This window comes from Monopterus albus, unplaced genomic scaffold (genome assembly GCF_001952655.1).
Source record: "Monopterus albus unplaced genomic scaffold, M_albus_1.0 scaffold155.1, whole genome shotgun sequence".
Classification (NCBI taxonomy): Eukaryota; Metazoa; Chordata; class Actinopteri; order Synbranchiformes; family Synbranchidae; genus Monopterus; species Monopterus albus.
In genome coordinates, this window is record NW_018128035.1 from 438,233 (window position 1) to 457,789 (window position 19,557).

Here is a 19,557-nt window from a genome sequence, read left to right on the forward strand (position 1 = left end):
CAACTTTGAGGTACCTGTACTTTGAGCGTAAAGTAATGAACATTAGTTCCACCCTTTGCAACTGCAACATTAGTGAGGTTCACAGATTAATGCAATCTAAATTTATATACAGTGATGTGGAAAGGGCCACTGTATAATAAGTAGCAATGAGTTACTTTACGTTTGTTTATGTCATCAGTCTTTGGCTGTGGAACTTCATGAGCCCGGGCATTTTACCAACTTGTAGCCATGTCCAAAATGGACCCGGCTCTCAGAACCATCCCCATCATCAAACCAACATGACCTGGCTGGACTGAAGCTGCAGGAACCCAGAAGCACCGACTCCCCAGAGTGAGAAATAAAACTTTCCTGATGAATTTCAAGCAGCAGCACATCAAGGCTTCAAGAGCAAGGGAATGATCGAAGGGGATGTTTTGGGGTGAACGTGAGTCACCCCCTATGAGCTTCTAGTGGTTAGAAGAATCCAAAAGTAGAAACACAAAAACAAACTGAAGAGAAATGTAGGCACGTGTCCATCACTGTAGCAAAGGTCCCTACGTTTACGGGAAGCTGCTAGAAACACTGAAGTTAGACCGACAATGCAGAGACAGGTGACGGACAGACAGCCTCCCTCTGAGCTTTGATTTAATTAAACCACTTCTGAAAGAGCTCCTGACTTCTTCCCCTTCAATTAACCCTTGGCCCAGCCAATCAGGTGCTATCTCATTATGGCGGACCCTGTCAGCGGCATCCGGTCACTTCTCTAATCCGTCTCTCTCTGTGGGAACAAGAAGTAGCAGACAGTTAATTAGTGCTGAGCGAGGCAGCGTCGACCGAACTCGACCTCCATCTGCAAACTTTACTGGGAGCAGGAAGAGTTTTATTCTGAAAAACAACAATAACTGGAAGGATTGTGGGAGTGAGGAAGAGGAGCAGTCAGTCTTCCTCACAGTTTGTCCAGGGCCAGGATTCACTGAGACCTGCAGAGACTAAAACAGAACAACAGCACCAAAGTTCATTGAAGTTTTATCAGATTTTCTATGCTCACCAGAATGTTGGAACTTCATTTATTAATGTATTAATTTGATCACCTCTTGCAATCCAGGGCATAAACATGGTTATGGAGACAAAATGTTTGTATCGTTTTTTTCTTGAGGTTTTATCGCCAGAGATTAAAATAAATAGAGCAAAGGAACCAAACTTCATTCAACTTTCAGCAGATTTTGAGCTAGTTCCTTAAATGATATTAACACTAAACAGACATCTTTTCCCTTTCCTCTCATTCACTACTCCTCCCCAAGCCAGCAGTCCAGGATATAGACCAAGCCCAACAACTTTGTCTGCATTGCTTTTTGTCTTTCTTTAGGACCTTTTAACAGGTCGATATTCCACATGCACGATACATTTTCCAGCACTAACTCAGACACATCTGACATCTTATTTTGTCAGTGTCACAAAGTATAAAACTGGCAGGAGCCCAAAATACAAGAAAAAGTCATATTTGCCTATGAAATGTATAAATCACTCAAAATATCTTTAAATTATTAAAAGGTTCTAACAATATTTTCATCTTTTATGCATGTGCATGTAAAATTATTTTATCACAACTTGCTTTTCATTTGGAGTCTGCAGTGAATTCAGGAAGTATCCATAGCCCTCCACGTTGTGCTCGCTTGCTCAGGAACTCTGTGTTAGCTAAAGCTAGTCTGTGCAATTTGGGGTTCCAAGATGGCGCCGTCGCTCATGGCCTGCTGTCAGCCTCTCTGGTGTATGTTACTGTTTTCACTGTTTATGCTGCTTCTGTCATCTGTCACTCGGAATGCATCAGCTCTACTGATGTACGATTGTGTTGCCCTTCTTAATGTATTAAGATATTGATCTTGAAATATTGTGAAATTGTCAAGTGTAGTTCTGGGATAATTTCCTTTGTACACAAATAAAATACACCCGGTCACTTTTGACCAGGAACACAACAACTGTTACTTTATGTGACTGCATACAAATTTTAAATAGTTTCAAAACAAATGTCCTTGTTATAAACAGTACACTATGTTTCATCTGATTATTTCTTATAGTCAAAATAATCCAGAAATTATGTTTTTTGGAACTTGTATTCAGTATGTAAAGCTCAGATCAATGAGGCATAAAGGCCATAAATAACAAATAAAAGTTCAAAACTTGTAATGTTCACAAGAACTTAAATTGATTAAAAAATTCTCACAATAAATAGTGATAATATATGTATTATTATACTTTTTATAATGAGTCTTAATGTAACGGTCATTTTTGACCGGGAACACAGTTATTTAACATGAAATGAACACAACACAAAGGCTAAACTGTACCAGAAGCCAGTGAAGGGACTGAAGAACCGAGATGATGTGAGCATTCTTTGGAGTGTTTGACAGTAGGCAAGCAGCCGCGCTCTGTACTAGTTGGAGCCTATGGAGTTGAGACTGACTAATTCCAGTATAGAGGGCATTGCAGTAGTTAAGTCGTGAGCTAATGAAGGCATGAATGGCTTTTTCTAGGTCGGCTCGAGATAAAAAAAGGTTTCACCTTTGCTAGGACCCTCAGCTGAAGCTTATTTTGACCACCAAACTAATCTGCTTGTCAAATTTGAGGCTGCTATCAAATAACACTCCCAGGTTTTTCACAGTTTGAGTGAATAACGGAGCTGAAGCTCCTAGGCCGGATACAGTGTGACTGGGCTCCGGGCTAAAAGGCACCTATCCTGAAGCAGCAGCTTCAAAGATGCATGTACACAGACCCAGTAAACATGCACAGAAGGTCTGCAGGCTTGCAGACTCCGGTGGGATGAGAAACACAACAGTTTCTGCTGTGAGTGTGTCACCACTACCATTGGGCCAAACTTTGAAACATAACAAAAACATACAAAATCACCAGCCTTAAGCTCTAAGTCAAGGTTAATTAACTCAGGATTTGAGATTTGGTTTAAACCTGCTTTTTGAAAACAGATCCCTGTAGCTGAAACAACACTCTCCTGGTTTAACACAGCTCTGTTTTCCACCCAAACAAACCACTAGGATGAGTTAGGAGAGACTATGAGGAGTCACCTTGTTCCAGGGCAGGTTGATGTTTCGTCCTTTAGCTTGTCCACTGCCCACAGACTGGCTGTCTGACTCTGGGAGGTGAGGCCAGAAAGAGCCCTGCTCATGCCTATGGACACTGAAGTACAGGACACTAGAGAGAGGCGGAACAGACAGACAGACAACACGCAAGGAGGTGTTTTAACTGTTAGTTTTCTTCTTGGAGTTTGTAACACAGGACAAAGAAGAGGATTAAGTTTACCTGGGGTCTTCCTCGAACAGGTACTGGATGCCCTGACCATGATGAACATCCCAGTCCACTATCAACACTCTGACACACACAGAGCACAGACTATGCATCATTAAATGTGTTGGTAACTCAGCTGCAGAATGACAGGGGACACAGCATCTTTTCATTGTGAGCCTCCTTCAACTGTGACGAGTTCCTTCTGACCACATTATGAAGTTCATCGGGTTTTTATCATCAGATTTCCAGAGTAAAATCACTGGAAACTGTGTAAATGTGTCTCACATTACAACATGGTTTATTTTTACTGCCGTTCTTTCCTCCCAGAATGTCCATCCATCCATTTTCCTCCGCTTATCCGGAACCGGGTCATTGGCAAGGGTTAGATATATTTTGGACGGGAAAGCACTACGTATTTTGTATTCTTCATTGATTTTACTATACTTAGAGTATGGCGTTGAAAACTGGGGAATTACATACAAAAGCTCACTTCAACCATTGTATATATTACAAAAAAGAGCGATAAGAATTGTGCATAAGATGGGGTATAGGGATCACACCAATGGAGCTTTCATACAGTCTAAATTGTTAAAAATTTTGATTTAGTGGGATATAAGACTGCTGTGTTTATGTATAAAGCCAGGAACAATTTATTACCTGGTGGAATTCAAAAACTATTTAATGAAAGGGAAGTGGGATACAATTTAAGGGGTCAGTTAAATTATAAAATTCATGCATGGGGTAAAACTATAGAATAATTTAAGTGTGGACATAAAAAACAACCCACAAGTCACTAATTACAGAAAGCGACACAGCTGAGGTGCCGATCCCGCAAAAAGAACGAGTAGGAGAGAGAAAGGCAAAAGAGAGGCAGGTCGCGCCGAGCGGACCTGACAGTATTGATATGAATACTTGTTTCTCTACAAAAACCTTTCAACCATAAAGACTGAAAAACAATCTTTTATGTTCCATAGATTTATTTATTTTTATTGTTTAACTGTGATTGTTGAAGTTATGGCCCCTGCTTAGTGATGAATAGAAAAAGTTGTGGAAAGTAACTAAGTACTTTACTCGAGTATTATACTGAAGTACAATTTTGAGGTATCTGTACTTTGCTTGAGTATTTTCATTTTACGCTACTTCATATTTCGACATCACTACATTTTAAAGGCAAATATTGCACTTTTTACTCCACTACATTCATTTTCTAACTTTAGTTACTAGTTACTTTTCAGAACTAGATTAATACAAAAATGACGGTATAATTATAAGACTTTATAGATCTTGCATAGGAAATTCACAAGCTACCCAGCAGTAATTCCAATTATAAGCATAAATGGTTATAATAATAAAAAATAATTTATTTGTTTATATAGCGCTTTACAACACCAAAGGGAGCGCAAAGTGGTTTACAATAAAACAAACCGAGATAAAACAGAGCATGCCAAAAATACATAAAGAAACAGAAGAAAAGTTAACATTGCACAAATTTAAAACAACGATCTATAAGAACTATAAAATTCCTGTAAAATAAAAATGAGTCAAAATACAGAGAGAGTAAGATTACAAAATATAAAATCAGGAAGGCCTATAGCATTGCTGCTAAATATTAGATGCCAAAAGCCCGTCTGAATAAATGTGCCTTTAATTTAGACGTAAAAACCATTAACTTCGTTATAGATTGAACCTCAGGGGGCAGGGCATTCCAGAGCTTGGGGGCATGCACGGTGAATGGCTTTTTCTAGGTCGACTCCAGATAAAAAAGGTTTCACCTTTGCTAGGAGCCTCAGCTGAAGCTTATTTTGATCACCGAACTAATTTGCTTGACAAATTTGAGGCTGCTATCAAATAACACTCCCAGATTTTTCACAGTTTGAGTGAATAACGGGGCTGAAGCTCCTAGGCCAGATACAGTGTGGGTGGGGTCTGGGCTAAAAGCGATATATTCAGTCTTCCCCTCATTTAAATGAAGAAAGTTCTGTGCGAGCCACTCTTTAATATCACCCAAACACCTGTGCAAGGCAGCTAGTGCATTAGAATCACTCTGCATCAATGGCAAGTAAATCTGCACATCATCAGCATAAAAATGGAAACAAATGTTATGCTTAAAAATAATTGCGCCTAATGGTAACATGTATAATGAGAAAAGAATAGGTGCCAGGACTGAACCTTGGGGAACACCCGAAGAGAGAGGTAGAATCATTAATCATAACTGAAAACAACCTATTGGTCAGAAAATAAGTAAACCACTCAAGCACAGCACCACGCAAGCTGATGCAATGTTCAAGGCAGGATATGAGGACTGTATGGTCCACGGTGTCAAAGGCTGTTGTGAGATCTAAAAGCACTAAAACAACAGTATTCTTTGCATCAAAGGATATAAGAATATCATTGTGCACCTTCAGTAGCGCGGATTCAGTGCTGTGCTGGGATCTAAAGCCTGATTGAAAATTATCGGCAACAGCATAAAGTTCAAGATTAGACTGTAGTTGTGTGAGGACAATTTTCTCCATAACCTTGGACAAAAAAGGCAAATGCGAGATTGGGCGAAAATTTGAAGGAAGTATGGGATCGAGGTTAGGATTCTTTAGAAGTGGCCTGACTACAGCATGCTCGAGGGCAGCGGGGACAATACCCAGCCTGAGGCAGCTGTTAATAACCTTTACCGAGCAAGGCCCAATAGTGTCAATGACCTCCTTCATTATCCTAGCAGGGACAATATCCAGAGGGCAATAGGTTGAAATTAGCTGTTGCACTGATTTTTTGAGTTGCAACAAGGAAATTGGCATAAACCCAGCATTGCCTTTGTAAAGTACGTTGGTCGACCAGACATTGCTTTAAAGTGTTATATAAATAAATTGTGATTGATTGACTCAGAAACTCAAATGGCATTATAGGGTTCATGTCTTGGAAAAAAGAAAAGACAAGCAAGAGCAGTGTGAACACAAAAAACCACCAACACATCATCTCAAGACAATATTTTGTTTTCTCATAGTTAGCGTCATGATCATCAGTTTCATAAATAGATCCATAGATTTTCATACAGTTAGAAGTCATATCACAGCATGTATGTACAGATTTTAACATTACAAACAAAAACAAAGCAACAGGCCAAGTCATGCCCAGCACATAGACTGATCCCACAGAGTCAGTCCAGTCCGACTCTCAACCAGTTTGACAGAATACTTCAGGTTGTTTAAATATTAAAATTGAGGGGCAGGTAAACTTCTATGATTTAAAGATTTTTTTGGAGGGGGGCAGGGGGTGACTGAGATTCAGTCTTGTACATTTCGTTTTCTGCAGTTGATATTTTTGACATTCATGGTTGTTTATGCATCTTTTAACCTCTAGAGTCCTGAGCTTTGGAATCACAGAACAGAAGGTTAAAAAAATCATAATTAAAAACAGGGGAGCTTGAATATGTCTGAATCTCTCACCCCAGGTCAATTGAATGCGGGTATTCTTTGCAGTTTACCAACAAAACAAAGCAGATATCTACATGCAGTTATAACAAAGCACAGTCTGCTAGAAGCATCAAGTCCAGGACATAGTCATAGCCCAGTCAGCAAAAGCTAGTCTGGTGTGATCCAGGATGTAGTCAAGGGCCATGTGGCAAACAGAAAATCCAGAATAGAAGAAAAAAAGGCAGACAGGATGCGTTTGTCTTTCACTTTAAAGTTCATCCCTTAAAAAAAAAAAAAATCACAGAACAGAAGCAAATTTAAAGACGGTGTCAAAGAATAATGAAGTGTTTTAAGCAGGAAGTAGACCCAACCCAACAGAAAAATAAAATGATCTCAGCAGCAAAACAACAACTGGTTTTCTGCACCATTTGGTCTCCCCGGTGACGACAGAAATAATCACAAACACTTGTGTAAGACAAAGTACAGTTCATGTAATCCAAGACACAGACATGGCCCTGGAGACATTTTGCATCTCGAACCCCAATGCTGAAAAGGACTGATGACAAAAGCAGGGCTGGACAGGAGCTTTAGTCTCACAGACAGATACCTCGAGGCAAAACAAACACTGCATCACAACTGAAGCTTGTCATCTTCAGGTTTTTACACATCTTTACATTTAAAAAAATCATAATTAAAAACAGGGGCTGAAATTTGAGCAAACTCCTAAGATCCACATTTCAATCAATTTTTGCAACATTGATGTTTGAAAATGAGATTTGCATGGATTTTTAAATGCTTGAAAATAAAGTGAACTCCAAAAGACAGGTCCTAATTACAGTACAAGTATGAAAGCTGTCTATTACACTCCAGAGAATAGTCTGGGCCACATCCCCGTCACAGTTATACGAGACTCGGACAGTGGCAGGAGACACAGGTACATTTAGGAGGAGAGGATAAACTAGTCTAAAAACAAAACATCAAAGTGAACAGGTGAATTTTAGATGTCCATCCGATGTGGTCGAATCTTCACTCTGTCCTGTCAGAATACTGATGGCTCCATTACCCTGGTCACATCAGCTTTCCTCTGTCTGGGTGGGGGTCGTCTGCTTTTACGTTGTCCTGGAGGAGGCGGTCAGCAGCAGGCAACGGGACGTATCGTGTTACTGGTGACGTTTCTGCCACTGTGCCTATCCACTGCAGCTGATAACGTCATAGCTTTGAAGCAGGACTTTCAGTATTTGGATCAAGTAGCTTGAGAAAAATAAGGTGTTTCATGTTTGGTCAACATTTAGGAAAATGGAACCATCAGACGGACTAGTGTACATTTGCATCTATGCTACGAATATTATCCTTCTGCGAGGAGGAATAACCATATCTCCTGTTCATACCAGCTGTGTAGTGATCACTTCATAAGACAGCTGTAAGAGTGACATTGAGATTAAGATGAGACTTTATTAAACTTTAATTTTGGCAGATCTCCATTTGATCTGTGCAGCTCATCTCTTACCGCCTCGTTAGGAAGTGGCAGAAAAGCACATCAATATATTGACTCTAAACTCTGACAGTGCAGAGAAATTCAGTGTTTACTTCTGCTGCATGTTTCTTTTTCAGGTTGAAAAATGATCTTCACTGACACTTTTTACAGTGTTTGTCAGGTATGTTTGCCAGAAACACTCTGTAGCCCAGGACGTAGTCACATCCAAACCTACAGAAAAGCTGCTTCACTGCAACTTGTCCAGACCATCAAGTCTGATGCAAAAACTCCTCATCACAGGGCTGGCAGGAGCTTTCAGGCACATTTCACAGGCTTCATCAGCTGCTGGTCTTCACTCACTTGTAATGGAGACTGTCTATATTAGTAGATCAACATATGGAACTTGTGAGGTGATGAAAACTGAGCAAAGAGCAGCAGCTGATGAAGCTCATAAGATGCGGCTGAAAGCTCAAAAAAGTTGATTTTGTGATCATGTTTTTGGTCCAACCGTTATTCCCAATGTGAAGAATTCAAATTCTACTAAGGCTACAGTCATACTATCAAACAATCCAGGACATAGACAGACCCCGGGGTTTCATTAAAGGACGATTCTTTTGCAGACATGAAACCCAGGAAATAGTCTGATCACAAGAGTGTTAACTGCACGTAGGAACCAAACCCAAAATATGTCAGTTAAGATAACAGGGCATGTGTGTTCCAGGACATAGCCAGGACCCAACAGACATACAAAGTTAAGACACAGAAATCAGTGGAAGGTAAGACTCGGTCAGTAACAATGTGTGTTTTCCAAGTTGTAGCTAGGACTCAGAGTGGTGCAGTGTAATTACAGTACATTCAGTAGCAACATAAATGAGCTGAGCCCCACTTCCAATGTTCCCAGGTTTTCCATTCCTCTGGTCTCTAAGTAGTTCTTCTGAACTTTTTGAGTTTTGCTCATCACTGAGAAACAATAGGTGGACATTTCCAGCATTTAGTCATAGCCTGTTAGGCAGACTGAAGTGGTGATATCTTAACTGCTCCAGATGGTAGTCAGTGGCTGCAGCACATGGGGAAAGGAAGAAGATTTCCAGACTTTCCAGCCAAGGTGAGCAATAGCAGTGAGAAGGAAGAGAATGGACGGATGAATCCAGGCGATAGTCTCATCCTGATCCAGCTGCACCGCCATTAGGACTGCTCTCTTTACTGAGACGGACTATTTCCTGGGACATAACCTCCAGGTCCTACAGAGAGAGGGAAGTTCCCTGATGTTATGTACACAATCATTTCACTGTGAACTTCAAAATGAACATAGTGACGTGACACTTCTACAGAAAGAAGCTACCACACCAGACAGTGTCTGAGCTGCACCTCGGTGGGTGTCTCTGACCTCCTCTCATGCCCATGTGCTCTCCAGCATATTGGGAAGCAAGCTGATCTGTTAAAACCACATTCTGGAGCACAGCGGTGCCACATGTAGACACCACCTGACGTCACCTGTTGCTGGACATGAAGAGGCCATTCGGTCTCTACACTGTCACTCTGTGCCTCACAACAGGCTGCACAACCACAACGAGGGGTTCTAGCACCAGATGCTTTAAACACATTTTGAAAAACAAACCAGTTTGAAGGACAGGTTTGTCATTTTACAGTCTGCTTTAAGTGGAGACCTTTTGATTTTACATCCTGGTCAGTGCAGTCGTTCTGTCCCTGCTGAGCTGCAGCTGACAGACACTAACAGACTACAACAACGCTACTGTTCAAACATTTGGGCTTGCCTCCATTTCTCTGCTTCTTATTAATATTTAAGCAGCTCGAGTCCAGTGAATCTCCTTAAAAAGGTACAAAGCTAAGAAGTAAACTTTGTCTATGTACACATCACGAGTGCTGTTGGTATCAACTTATCCATGCAGCCGTGTTTAAAGCTCCGAGTCAGTCTGTAGGTGCGTTACCTTCTGCAGGTGCATGTTCTTGGTCAGCTGCTCCTCCAACATGTGCTGCAGTTTCTTGTTCATCTCTCTCAGATTCTCATCTCCTGGTTTCACCAAATCTCTGAGGACCGAACCCAGACCTCCTCTGTCTCCCTGAGAGCCTCCGTGCCCGACCGCACTGCCCGACACATCTGAGGAGACGAGGACAGGTGGTACTGATAAAGCAGGTCACACTACTAGAATCATCAAATGGCTGCTTTCGGTTTGTGACGTTTCTCTGCTGTCCGACTGGAAACAATCACAACAAAGCTGCTATGTTTCAGCAGCTGATTCACCTGAGGATTACGTACACACCGTGCATGTGTACAGTGCACGTGCCACTGGTCAGACAGTTCTATTGTATAAACCGCGGCCTAAACAAAACCACAGCTCTGCAGTGTGAATACAGGGTGTCTGTGGTTTGCACTGAGCCACCTGACATGAGTCTGGTATCAGTTAACCAGACCACGAGTCTGCAGCCATGCACAATCAACACAAACAGTGGTGGTGACCATTTGTTCACCAGTCATGAAGAAGTAAAGGCAGTGACAAGGCATTCACAGCTTTACTACCCAACACACTCCACCTGATACTACCACAGCAGCTTGTAAATCACATATGATGTTGTCAAATCTGACAACTACTTGAACGGTGCATCAAAACAAGACATAAAGCCTGCAGCGTCCACATGTTCTGTCTTTGTGAGGACCCTCATGGACATAATGCGCCTCTTGGCCCCTTATCGTAACCTTCCAACTCCAGGCCCCCCCCCAGAGGAAAATTGATGGAAGAGAAAAAAGGAACAATGCAGAAAGAAATAAAGGAGACCATGATAGAAAACAGCAGCAGAGAAGCTGACCAGGTTTTTATGTTGCAGTACACACACACACACACACACACACACACACACACACACACACGGCTGCATGTTCCTATAGAGCAGCAGTAGGCAGATGCCGACAGTGCAGAGTATGTGTGCTGTTAATATTTAACACCTGTAACTCTGCTTGGTGCATGTTTACAGCGTCACACAGCTGGAAACAGGTGCCTGTTCAACCTGTGTGAGGGCCTGGGAGACAAATGGTTAATGAGCATCCACAGTCCGATTCATACCCAAGATTTTAAATGATTACGACAAAGCCACAGTGACACATTTGCAGGTTCCAGCCTCCTCACTGCGAGACTCTAATGCCGTTTGTTGTTTCACATGATACTAAAGAGAATATTTCTGGGACATGTTAGTTTTGACTGACCAGGAATTTGTCACTGTTTTCTGACACTGAACTAAGAAACTGACTGGCAGATTAACTGGAAATGAAAATGACAGAGCCTGGAGGTTTTGGCTCCAGCAGACAGGACGGTGCATCGCTGCAGCGTCGTGGTAGCCGTACTGGTTAAGTGGACCATGACTTCTGAATAAATCTCCACCAGTGTAACCAGTAAAGGCCCCAACCCCACCTCCACGGTTCACGATGGGGGACCTCACAGGCAGACATCATCAGGTCACCGTCTGCATGTCTCACTAAGACACCACAATTAGAACCAGACTCCTCAGACTCCGTCCACACTTCTACTGGTCTAATGTCCAGTCCTTGTGGGTCTCCCCTGCTCCTCTGGCCACTCCTCATCAGCTGTGGAGCCTCTTCTGCTGTTTGACCATGAAGGCCTGATCCACACAAGGCTCACGTTATTGAAAAGCTCAAGAAGCTGGTGAAATCTGTGGCTACTCTGACTTCTCACATAAGGACCAATATTTTGCTAGTGTTGTTTCATAAGTGCTGACTGGTGCTGTAAGTGAACACTGGATGTCTGTACGTAACTGTGTTTGTGGGTCTCAAGCAGCTGTACTATCAAATATTCAGCACACACTCAGAGTCCAGTGTGCAGGAGCAGCAGCTCAGCTCTTTGTTTTACTGCCCATTAGATTTACCATTATTACAGTGTTAATGCTCGTGGGTGGAGAGAGAGGGGAGGGTTAAACCAGTCAGACATGAAATTAAAAACAGCAGGAGAGAAAAACCAGAACAATGAGAGGAGGGATGGAGGAAGGGAAACTATCTGCACAGCACATCTGACACCGAGTCACTCAAAGGGCTTGACATTAGTTGAATTCTTAGATGTGTGTGCACACAGTTCAAATCCTAACCGATTTAAAAAATGTAGCAGGCCACAGACATAATGACAGATTTAACTAAGTTTGAATATTTTAATCGTGAGAAGGCACAAACCAGCCGATTCAGGCCAAGCTCCAGGGACCTGGGATCAAATAGCTGCACGATCAAACATGATTCCAGAGCAAAACCTTCGTCGTCAGCTAGCAGCACTTTTCTTTTGTCTCTCCTCTATCCACTCACCCCAACCGGTCGAGGCAGAAGGCCGCCCACCACGAGCCGGGGTCTGTCGGAGGTTCCTTCTGTTAAAGGGAGTCTTCCTCCCCGCTGTCGCCAAGTGCTGCTCAGGGGGGTTCGTTTGGCTTCTCTCTGTAAAACTGTGCGGTCTAGACCGGGCTGTGTAAAGAGCCCTGAGACGACGGTTGCTGTGAATTGGTGCTATACAAATAAAACTAAGCTATGTTTTTCACTAAGAAACCAAAGAGGACAAAACATCTGTGGATTAAACTGTGGACTGTGCAGTGGGAGCTGGAGCCGAGTTGGAAAATGTTACTCTTAAGGGCGTCACGTCACATGACTCCTGTGACACACACTGGGAGCAGCGTGAATTCACTTTGGGACCACCAAAATGGGTGAGTACTTCAGTATTTTGTGCTTTTGACATGGGTAGACACCGCCTGTGTGCAATGCCCTTTAGTCTCTAACAAAGCTACAGTCACATCCGGGCGGAGATGCGGCCAGGATCTGTCCGAGCATCCTGCGGTGTGGGCCCAGCACACGTTCAGATCTGTAATCAGCAACACAGGTCTGTTTTACCAAACCTGAACTGCCTGGCTCTGTGCAGGGGTCGAACCTCCCTTGACCCTGCACGCCGTCAATGGATTAGTTAGTGATTAGTCAATTAATCAAACGAAATGAAGTACCAGTGCCTTAGTAATGTTGTTTTTAATGTGTCTGCAGGGGCAGTCTGTACAAAGAGAATTTAATTGAAAAATAAATGAGTTGATAGCTTGAGTCATTAAAACACTTCTCACACACACACACACACACACACACACACACACACACACACACACAGAGAGAATCACTGTGCTACAACAGTGTACAGCAGCTAAACATAGCGGCACTGAAGCATCACACACACGACAGAGGCCGAGTTCAGATGCACTGACAGAAAATAAGAGCTCTGACCATCTGTTTCACTAAAATCATGAACGGACTTCACTGATCACTGTGGTCAGGAGACTGTGATCAGTGCTAAACCTCCTTTGGCCACCTCTGATGATAAACCCACTGTGTAAACCTGTGTGGCTGTAGTGAAGTGTCGCTGTCAGAGAAACGCCATGCGGAGCCAGTGGACCTTCTGCTGACTGACACACGTTATATGTTCCACTCATTCATCTCACAAACCTGCTGATTATCTTAATAATGACAGAAAAACTGTCTGTCTACAAACTGTCTAAAAGCACAAGAGCGCTTTATGTAAACAGGTTCCTCTATTAAATCACTCTGATGTGTGTGTGTGTGTGTGTGTTACCTCTGCGACTGTCCATCACGTATGCCTCTATGATGGCGCTCTTCCTGCAGATGTCCTCAGCCATCGATGAACAGCTCACCTCCAGATGTTTCACCTGGACAAGAAAAACAAACTGTGTTCACGCTGCTGTCAAACATCTGCTTGGTGATTTCTGGCACCGGGGCAGGAACACACACGTCTCTGACACACATCTTTTTGCTGATCAGAAGCTCCACAGCTCCACATCTCAGCGGTGCTCATGTTATAGCCGGCATAACCAGGAACTTACTGAGCAGCAAGTTTTCTGACGATCAACTAACATTTGAATTATTGCAGCATCAGTCAACACATGCACCCTGACCCCAGAGTGGAACCGGCACAAACACCAGACCCTACAGGGGACATGAATAATACACCCCTTTACTGTTGAGCTGCCTGTCGACTTGAGGGACAGAGTGATGCGTTAAGATTGGCACAAAGCAGAACCGAGATGTTAAAACAGGCCATGGATGCTTTTAGGCTGATTTTCAGCACAGTTTTTGACAGTTTGATGAGAGCGGGGACACATGGGACAGAAACAGGGCATGTGACTTTCACATACATGCCAATCACTCACCTTCTCCTGCAGCATCCATTTCTCCTGCTGGACCTCGGCGAGTCGCTGGAACAACTCTACCACCTCGTCATCGGACAGATCGGCAGGACGCTGAGACTGAGGGCTGCCCCCCCCAGACTGACGGAGACACAAACAGAGAGTCATTACTCAGCTCAGAGACACTGGACATAGTCCACACCACACAGCCGTCTCGCTCCAGGACACTGTGGCAGCAGCGGTCGCTCACGTGGGATTCAAACTTTCCAGCTGTTGGCTGTAAGGACATCAGAACAAGTGGTGTCACCCTTTGTGACGTCTGCACTGTCAGAGGCCAAAGAGTGTAACAGTGTAAAAGAGAATGTGAATGAGAGGATCCATAAGGGACTTGTTGGGCCAGGAAGCCTAATACAACCAGCTATCAGAACCCATCCCTACAAATGACATTTAGACCCCGTTTACACTTGGTTTGACAATGTGTCCTGGGCGACTGGATCACAAGTGGACAGCTGGGCACCTTGGAGACCGGCATAGATGACTGTCCACTTGTGATCAGATCACTGAGACTCATTTTGGTGCCAAGTCTGAACGGGACCTTACTCCAGTATATGTCCAGTGCCTACAGTTTCAGCAACTAACTGTACAAACTGAACCTGTCAGCTCTATTTACAGTGTTTCTATCAAGAGAAACACACACAGCACCGCCGTGATGACACAGTGACGCAGTTTAGAACAGCAGCAAGACTGAGGAGAAATAAATGTAGAATAAAACTAAAGCAGAAAAGAGTGAAGACAGAACACGTTAATATCTGATACAATGACAGGCTGCTACACTTCAGCCTGTCACCACCACGTCAGCCCATCGCCATGGCAACAGGGAGACACAGGTCACAGCGAGTCTCACAGGTCAAGACCTCAAACTGTCACAGATCACATGATGCTGAGGAGGGAGGATGAATAGAGGAGAAAGATGGAGGGATAGAGACATCCCCCAGACTCTCTGGAGCCTTTGGGGATGTTCACCATAATGTCTGGTGACGGATCTGATCCAGACATTGTTCACACCGGGTCCTCAACTGAGGGAGGATGAAGCTGACCAAGTTTCTCCAGGTCTCAGACCTGTCAGCACTCTGAACTACGCTCAGGAACTGGTGCTCCACTCTCACAGTGTCTCCACCCACCTTGTTCTGACTGGACGGCTCAGCCTCCTTCATCATGTCTTTGTAGGAGAAGGAGGAGACGGAGGACGAGTCTCCGGTCTGCTGAGTCCGACTGGGACTGTTGATCTCTGACAGAACCAGCTCCTCCAGACCTGAGAAGGATAAGACGAGGATCAGGATGAAGGCTGCAGAAAACACATGTACCCTCTTAACGTGCATTTGTGTCAGACTACACACTAATGTTCCAGGTGCTGTGGTCCGACATGTTTTTGGTAGCAGACACCTTTGTCGGCTGGTTGGTGCTCTGATGTCTCATCCACAGGGTTTGCAGACTGACACTGAGCCCATGTAACCATATTTCTACTAGTGTGACCAAAACCTCAACTACCTCGTTCAGGACCAACTATTACTATAAATCTCTGGGCCGCTGTGTAAGTGAGCGGGTCCAGTTCACTGGCTGAAAGGCACCACTCATTTCCTTAAAGAGGAGTGTCACAGCCTTAAAGAGCTGGTCCTGTGTGCGCCTTCCTGGTAGTCTGGCAGGAATCTCATTGGCCTTGATAAAATGGTCAGAACTCTTTGGACTTCAAGGGTGAAGGGAAGATTTTACATTTTAAATGGTTTAAAGGGTCTGATGAAGCTACATGGCAGCGGCTGAAGGTGCTGCCTGTAAAGGACCATGCACTGATTTACAAAGACAAATTTTAGATATACATCTTATTGTTTTCAAGGGAGAGTTTGGAACAATCAGAAGGTTCAAAGGCATTGATTGTTTGGGAATGTCCCTTTAAGGCAGGCAACCAGCACCTCAGGAAAGTCAGTTTAAGGCGGCAGACCATCAGTTTAAGCAAGTCAGGGCCCCAGTAAAGGAGTAAATTATCCATTTTAGACTGTGAGAGGTTCTTTTAAGACTGTGGACTGCACCCATCCTTGTTAGGCACTGAGGAGTGAGCGGACTGTCCCTTTTGGGGGAGGTGCTGGCAATGAGCAGAGGTAAGTGGGCTACCTCAAAATGTGTGATTCTCCGGTTTGTGCAGAAAAGCCTTTTGATACATTCATCACTACTCATAGATTATAGATGGTGTTGAGGACTGCATTGCTCTGAGTGTGTGTTTAAAAACTGTGTGACTGAGGGGCTGTTACATAAAGAGCATCCAAGAACAAAACAAAAACAATATGAGATCAATATGTAGTGGAAAAACATAAAGCCTGACTGTGCAGCTGTGTGTCAATGTTGTATTTGTGTCTACATATACTGTATGTGTGTGTGTGTGTGTGTGTGTGTGTGTTCTGCCAGAGGACACCGGTGTGTCCACCTCAGCTGTGGGAGACAGAGCACACAACCCACCTATTCCTCTTAATCACAATACGAATAATAAGACTAGAAAAACAGATGTAAAGTAACCGGTGGTGATATAACGTTAGCATAATCCATGAACATAAAGATACAGAAAGAGAAAAGACCTACATGGCAAAATAATAAACTGTCAGCATTTTAGACTGAGACCACACAAAACTTTGCAAATCACGTTTTCAGGGGAGCTCATGTCTTATTAAAGGGAGTGGAGCTCTCCCGTAGTTCACACCGTGCACACACAGCCTCAATAACAAAGGCAGAACACTTCAGGACATTTGTCTGTTCTCGTCTAAATGTTGACTGAAGTGAGACAGGAATCGAGCCACGACCGGCGACGGAGAAAAGCCTAAAATCACGTTTCTTCTGGGCTGAAGTACCGACCAGTCACATAACGCGTGCCTCAACTCATATCAACTCAACCTTTACTTATATAGAACTCTAGATGTCCAGAGTGCTTTACATACACAGGGAGTGGAGCTCTCCCGTAGTTCACACCGTGCACACACAGCCTCAATAACAAAGGCAGAACACTTCAGGACATTTGTCTGTTCTCGTCTAAATGTTGACTGAAGTGAGACAGGAATCGAGCCGCGACCGGCGACGAAGAAAAGCCTAAAATCACGTTTCTTCTGGGCTGAAGTACCGACCAGTCACATAACGCGTGCCTCAACTCATATCAACTCAACCTTTACTTATATAGAAGTCAAAAAAACTAGATGTCCAGAGTGCTTTACATACACATGGTCAACATGACAACATAGAGCCAAAGGTGGTCACCAATGAAACTGGTAAAACTCTACTAGGAACTGAAAGCCAAAGGAAATAAGCAAGTCTTTAGTTTGCACTTAAAGAGAGCGAGATCAGTGACAGAGCGTTCCACAAATCAGGAGCAGCCACAGGGTGTTAAGGTGTGTAGGTACCTGTCCTGGTCTTGCTGTTGGTCAGTATCTCCTGGAGTCTCTCCTGCAGTTTGTCCGCTCGCTTCCTCTCCAGGTGCAGCTGCCGCTTCAGATCCTTCAGCTACACACAGGGTCACCGGATTTACTTTCATGACTGTTTTTAAATTAATCTGCAAAATATATCTTCTCTCATCTTTATTGAAATTCTTCTGTGTTTTCACCCATCTGTCCTACCCGACAGAGTCCGTGCACACGTTTCTTGGCACGTTTCGTGTCTTTGGCAACATCAGTCACACAAACATTTAACTCACCGCTGCACTCCCCTTCTTCTCCAGAATCCTCTGACCATCCACAGTGTCCTTTATCTCCTACGGCGAGAGGACAGAGCGACGGAGGTCAGACACAGAAAGGACAACAGTAAAAATGATTATTCCTGGAGTCTGATACAGCTCTTAAAGGACCATATCAGCCATTCTGCTAATTTCAGCTACGTACAGTACATCATAATCATGTTTGCTAGACCCGTTTTTTTAAAGCATGATGAATAAAACTCAAAACAGGAAGTGTAAACATGCTCCTTTGTGAAACAGCATCCACACTGTCCACAGGCCCCAAGTCCAGTGTCAGAGAAAAGGTTAGGAACCACAACCTCAACGACAGCCTCATAACCTTAAACTGGAGTCTGGTCACAAACTCTGCAACAGCAACTGATCCAGGGATGTCTTCTTAAAGGCACAGTCAGCGATTCTAATTCATTTTGTCATATTCAGCTAAAATGTTCCTCACATTTCTGTGCCTGACCGTCCAGTCTGAGCTCCACAAAGCCCAGATGGCCATGTCTGAGTCAGGACAACTAGTTTCAGTCAACACAAGGAGGCACTCTTGCTCATGTATGGGGGGGGGGGGGGTCCCACCAAAGCTGCAGCCAAAAGGGAGATGGCTGAAAAAGTACCAGCTCCACCACTTCCACTTACAGCCTATAAGACTAAACACCCAGGAGGAGAAAGACATAAGCACAGAGAGCCATGAAAACACAGCTAGGTGCTGCTTTCCAAAGATGGAGAGCGCTCTGGGATTAGAAAGGGATGAGGATGGACACAGAGGGTGCTCTTTGTCTGCTGCACAGGTCGGTCAATCATTTGCTACTGTATGTGCCACTGAAAATCATCGTGGTCAGTGTGATGTTGTACAGTTAGGCAGGCTAAGCCCTGTGGTAATGTTAGGTTGGCAAATTAGGCATCACCCGTGTCATTTTCCTGGTTTCATATGAGGGTCATGAGAGAAAAGGTTTGAGAACCAAATGAATGGAAATGAATGAGAATTCAGGACTTCGACTCACAGTGTGTATTGGAAACACTGGACACATCCACGACCCCTAAACTGTAAAAAAGGTGCTCTTCTCTCCTTATAGTCAACCAAACCATAACGTGCATTTCTCCAAGCCTATAGGTTCCTTCTGAAGACGTCATTAAAAACGCCAGTGTGGGGTTTCAGTGTCTTGCCCAAGGACACTTCGACAGGTGGACTGCAGGCACTGAAATTCGAACCCCAAACCCTCCGGTTGGGAGACGACTGCTCTACCCACTGAACCACAGTCGCCCCCATTTTGATGACAAGTGTCCGTTGTTACCTGTTTGAGTTTTCCGATGGTGTCGCTGTGTTCATCCCTCTGTTTCTCCACCTCCACCAGCTGCTGCTCCAGTCCCTCCATCTCTGACTGCTTCGCCTGGAGGACACAGAGGGACAGAGAGAGAGAGGAGAACATTAGTTTTTTAAAAGGCAGTGAGAGCAGAAGCTCAAC

General features: G+C 43.8%; 1 protein-coding gene across 3 annotated transcripts in view; it reads right to left on the reverse strand.

Moving 5' to 3' along the window:
• Positions 1 to 8,926: 8,926 nt before the first annotated feature.
• gripap1 (GRIP1 associated protein 1) overlaps positions 8,927 to 19,557 on the reverse strand; it is a 31,016-nt gene continuing 20,385 nt past the window's right edge. For all 3 annotated transcript variants that reach the window (XM_020614992.1, XM_020614991.1, XM_020614990.1), the window contains 8 exons: positions 19,387 to 19,482; positions 18,068 to 18,124; positions 17,778 to 17,877; positions 15,522 to 15,652; positions 14,365 to 14,481; positions 13,770 to 13,863; positions 10,104 to 10,273; positions 8,927 to 9,395 (listed from right to left, as the gene is read on the reverse strand). In XM_020614992.1, the coding sequence (XP_020470648.1) occupies positions 9,315 to 9,395; positions 10,104 to 10,273; positions 13,770 to 13,863; positions 14,365 to 14,481; positions 15,522 to 15,652; positions 17,778 to 17,877; positions 18,068 to 18,124; positions 19,387 to 19,482 (846 nt within the window). In that variant the 3' untranslated portion in view covers positions 8,927 to 9,314. The remainder of the gene's footprint in view (positions 9,396 to 10,103; positions 10,274 to 13,769; positions 13,864 to 14,364; positions 14,482 to 15,521; positions 15,653 to 17,777; positions 17,878 to 18,067; positions 18,125 to 19,386; positions 19,483 to 19,557) is intronic.